Source organism: Microtus ochrogaster, unplaced genomic scaffold (genome assembly GCF_000317375.1).
Source record: "Microtus ochrogaster isolate Prairie Vole_2 unplaced genomic scaffold, MicOch1.0 UNK120, whole genome shotgun sequence".
Lineage (NCBI taxonomy): Eukaryota > Metazoa > Chordata > Mammalia > Rodentia > Cricetidae > Microtus > Microtus ochrogaster.
The window spans coordinates 474,195-478,696 of record NW_004949218.1 but is presented as its reverse complement, the minus strand read 5'-3'; the positions used below and the strand labels follow the sequence as shown (position 1 = coordinate 478,696).

At 44.6% G+C, this 4,502-nt stretch overlaps 1 protein-coding gene across 1 annotated transcript in view; it reads left to right on the top strand.

Annotated features, from left to right (window-relative positions):
• The window catches only part of Slc7a14 (solute carrier family 7 member 14), a 111,126-nt gene that overhangs the window by 65,922 nt on the left and 40,702 nt on the right, over window positions 1–4,502 (top strand). The window contains exon 3 of the mRNA XM_013355374.2: window positions 4,280–4,502. Coding sequence (XP_013210828.1) covers window positions 4,280–4,502 — 223 coding nt within the window. The remainder of the gene's footprint in view (window positions 1–4,279) is intronic.

The following is a 4,502-nucleotide window of genomic DNA, read 5'->3' as shown; positions in this document are numbered from 1 at the left end:
GTCATAGAGACAGGAAGGAAGGGCAGATCTTCACAGCAGCAAATAGGACGTGGGTACCTGTAGTCATAGAGACTGATAAAAGGCTACCTAGGGCATGGGGATGGCGGCTTCTAAATACTAACTGAGACAAACACCACCAAGTAAAGGGTGGCATTCACACGAAGAAGAGGAAACGGCAGGAAACGGAATGGGCCCTCCGTCTGCTCTCATCCTAGCTACAGCCCTGGCTGTGCTATGGAGGACACATGGCACATCGTGGCACGCTGTGATGAGCCACAACTGGCCATCTTCACAGATCCGGCCAAAACATTCCTTCCAAAGTAACTAATCAGGGGCTGGAGAGATGGCTCAGTGGTTAAGAGCATTGACTGCTCTTCCAGAGGTCCTGAGTTTAATTCCCAGCAACCACATGGTGGCTCACAGCCATCTATAATGAGACCTGGCGCCCTCTTCTGGCTTGCAGGCACACATGGAAGGAATGCTGTACACATAATAAATAAATAAATTTTTTTAAAAAGTAACTAGACATAGATTCACAACTTAAGCTTAAATGTATACATTGTGAGGGAACTCCTTCAGAGGACACATGGACTATTAAAGTCAAATCGAAAGTCTTTGTAGCTGGCCAGTGGCTGCATGCAGAGCTCACCCAAATCGTGCAGCCCCGAGGCTTATAACACAAAACTCACATCCTGGGTTGGCACACTTCAGGCAGCAAAGACAGCAAGAAGCAGAGCTACTAAAGTCAAAAGGCAAGTAGAGTACATTTAGGGACCTCCCCAGCACACCCTGTTTGGGCAGGTGGATTGGGTCTGTCTTTGCTCCTGTTTTGCCAGGCGTTGCTGTCTATGTGCTGGGTTCCGAGGCCTGAGGGTTTCTACCAAGGTGTCAGCAGGTGCTGAGGTCCGGGGACCTGTAACCTTCATGCACATGCAAAAATCTGTCCTAAAGCTATTCACTCTTTCTGTTTTAGAATATATTCACTGAAAAACATTGACCATATTCGCATATCTTGAGACATGGATTTTAAATGATCCAGTTTATAACTTGTTATTTTATGTGTATATGTGAGAACGTGTGTGTAGGCATTTGTGTATGTACAAGTGCACATCTGCACATTTGTGTGTGTATAGTGCACATCTGTGTGTTTGTGTGTGTACAGTGCCCAACTGTGCATTTGTGTATGTACAAGTGTACATCTGAGTGTTTGTGTGTGTACAAGTGCACATCTGTGTGTTTGTGTGTGTACAGTGCACATCTGTGTGTTTGTGTGTGTACAGTGCACATCTGTGTGTTTGTGTGTGTACAGTGCACATCTGTGTGTTTGTGTGTGTACAAGTGCACATCTGTGTGTTTGTGTGTGTACAGTGCACATCTGTGTGTTTGTGTGTGCATAGTACACATCTGCACACACCCATAGAGGTCACAGGGCAACTCCAGTAGCATTTCCAGGCTCCATCTATCTTTTTTTTATTTTCCTTTTGAAATTGGGACTCTCGCTGATCTGGAACTCACTGAGCAGGCAAGGCTGGCTGGCCAGTGAGTTCCAGGAATCCTCTTGTCTCCACCTCCCCACTAATGGGACTAAAAAGTACAAACTACCATGTCCAATAGTGAGCGTAGCTTGAGCCATGATTACCAACCATAGCACAAGCTAACCACAAGAAAAGCTTTAATGCATCAAGTGAAGGAAACTATACCTCCAGTAAGCTCCGAAATATTTTCACAGATGGAGATTTCAAGAAAAAAGAGTAAGCAGGCTATTCATGCTCTTAGTGATCCAATTATTAAACTCGACCTGGTTTGGGGGTCAATTCTCTATTAGGTTGGCTTGCTTCCTTCTTATTTAAATACAGATACATTGGTACCATGGCTTGGGGGACTTTGGGGGACTTTGTTACCTACACAACTTTAATTGGAGTACTGTCAGGCTCTCTCTGACTGATGGTACTAGCCGCCCCTGAGCTGATTTGGCAGAAAAATCATAAGTCTCTTCTTTGACACAAAGAAACAGAGGCATCCCAGACAAATTGCTTTTCTTCCAGACACATTTGTAAAAATCGCCTGGGATTCTGTGACAGGCAACAGGGTGACCAAGGTTGCTCAGGTAAGAGATGCTGGTGGAGAGGTAGGAGGGAGATGCAGCCGGATACATCACGCCCTGAAAGAAAACCCACAATTTTCTTGGCTACCTAATAGCATTGGGAGGAGGGCATGATGACAAGTTCGCTAAGTCTAGCCTCTTCAATTTGAGGCTAGAAAAGTATTTCTTGGGATCCAGAAACCTGCTTCTCAAAAGAGCCAACTAAGATGGAGACAATTCATCACATGACATGAAGAAAATAGATGATTCCAACACGAATCGTACTATTTCCCTCGAAAGTTAGGTAACTTCTCCTCATGTCCCAGTACCAGGTACATTTCAAAAAGACTAGTCACCTGGTAATATATGCAGTCCGTCTTAGCCCCACCGGAAATGTACCAAAGAAACAGATGTTCCATGAAAACTAAAAGACAGGTGATATCCATGCAGCAACATGCCATATTTGGTGAGGACATTCTCAAAGACATGCCTGTGGTTCGGTGACGAATCACTAGTGTGGTCCAGCGCTGACTCCCTCTTGTGGCTGGGGCTTGGAGGATAATGAACAACAAGAAGGATGATGGCGAGGTGAAGAATCACTGGATCATCCATCAGCCCATCCCAAGTGCAGCCCTGCAGGTCCTAAGACTGAAGAGCTAGAAATTCCTTCATTAACCATTTGCATTCACGGACTCAGTGAGTAAAGGCATGTGCTGCCAAGCCCCACAACCTGAGTTCAAGCCCCTGGAACCAAATGGAGGAAGAAGAGAACTGACTCCTAAAAGGTGTGCTCTGGCCTACAAATACATACACACATACACACACATACGTACACACACACATACATACACACATACACACTCACACACACATACACACACATACACACACATACACACACACATACATACACACTCACACACACATACACACATACGCACACTCACACACACACACACACACACACACACAAAGCTTTAAGACTGTTTCAGAAATTCTGGCAATTTCCAATGAAAATTCATTTAACAATTTTTTATGAACTGGCCACCAACTCAGAAGCAATTTGCAAAATCAAACATTCTAGCACATTACAACTCAAAGTTATACTAATTTGATATTTAGATACTGAGAAATGAGAGTTATAAAATACTTTAAATTTTCATTTTCTGTAATTAAACTATTGTTTCTGTAAAAGCAGAAAATTTTATGTATACAGTAAAAATGATGCAATTCATACTTGTCTTAGTTAAGGTTTCTATTGTTGTGATAAATCACTGGGTTTTTCTAAAGAAAGATCATTCTCAATAGTAGGAAGCTTGTGCTGATTGCCTTCCCAAGTACGATGGTTAAAGTGTTTGGAAGTCAAACATGGTGAGGCGTATCTATAATCCCAGCCCCTAGGAGGAAGAGGTGGTAGGATTATTAGAAGTCAGAGGATAGCCTGGTCCACAGAGGGAGTCAAAGGCCGGCTAAGGCTACTACCCTCGCTAGCTTTTGTCAGCTCTAATCAACAGAGAGTCGCCTGGGAAGCGGGAGTCTCAGTTGAGGGACTGCCCAGATCAGACTGTCCATCAGAGAATTTCTTGATTGACATGAGGAGGTCAGGCTCATTGTGGACAATGAGCTGGGCAGGTGGTCCTGGGATGTAAAAGAAAGCCACTAAACATGAGCCAGAGAGAGCAAGCCAGGAAGCGTGTGCTCCATGATTCCTGCCTCAAGGCTTCTGTCTTGAGTTCTTTCCTGACTTCTCTTAAAAATAGATTGTGAACCAGGCATGGAGGCACACACCTGTAATCCCAGCACTCAGGAGGCAGAGGCACGTGGATCTCTAAGTTCGAGGCCAGTCTGGTCTACAGAGTGAGTTCAAAAATAGCCAGGGCTACACAAAGAAACCCTGTCTTTAAAAAAAAAAAAAATAGATTGTGGCCCGGAAGTGCAAACCTTTCTCCCCATGAAACTTCTAGTCAGTGTTTCATCACAGCAACAGAACCAATCTCTAACACAATGACACCCCGTCTCAGAAGGTCCAAAGAAACAAACAACCAAGCTATGTTTCTAGGAGGTAAGGTTGGAAATGTAGGCTTAATTGTGTCACATACAGCCGTTTGCCTTGTAACAATGTTTCAGTCAGTGACAGACACCAAGATGTTAGCTGATCTCCAGGAGCCCACTGTTTGTTTTGTTTGTCCCTTGTAGGTGTGTGCTATGCGGAGTTTGGAGTTCGAGTCCCCAAGACTACGGGATCTGCCTACACCTACAGCTATGTCACTGTTGGGGAATTTGTGGCATTTTTCATTGGCTGGAACTTGATCCTGGAGTACCTGATTGGCACGGCAGCTGGCGCCAGTGCCCTGAGCAGCATGTTTGACTCCCTAGCAAACCATACCATCAGCCGCTGGATGGTGGACACAGTGGGCAC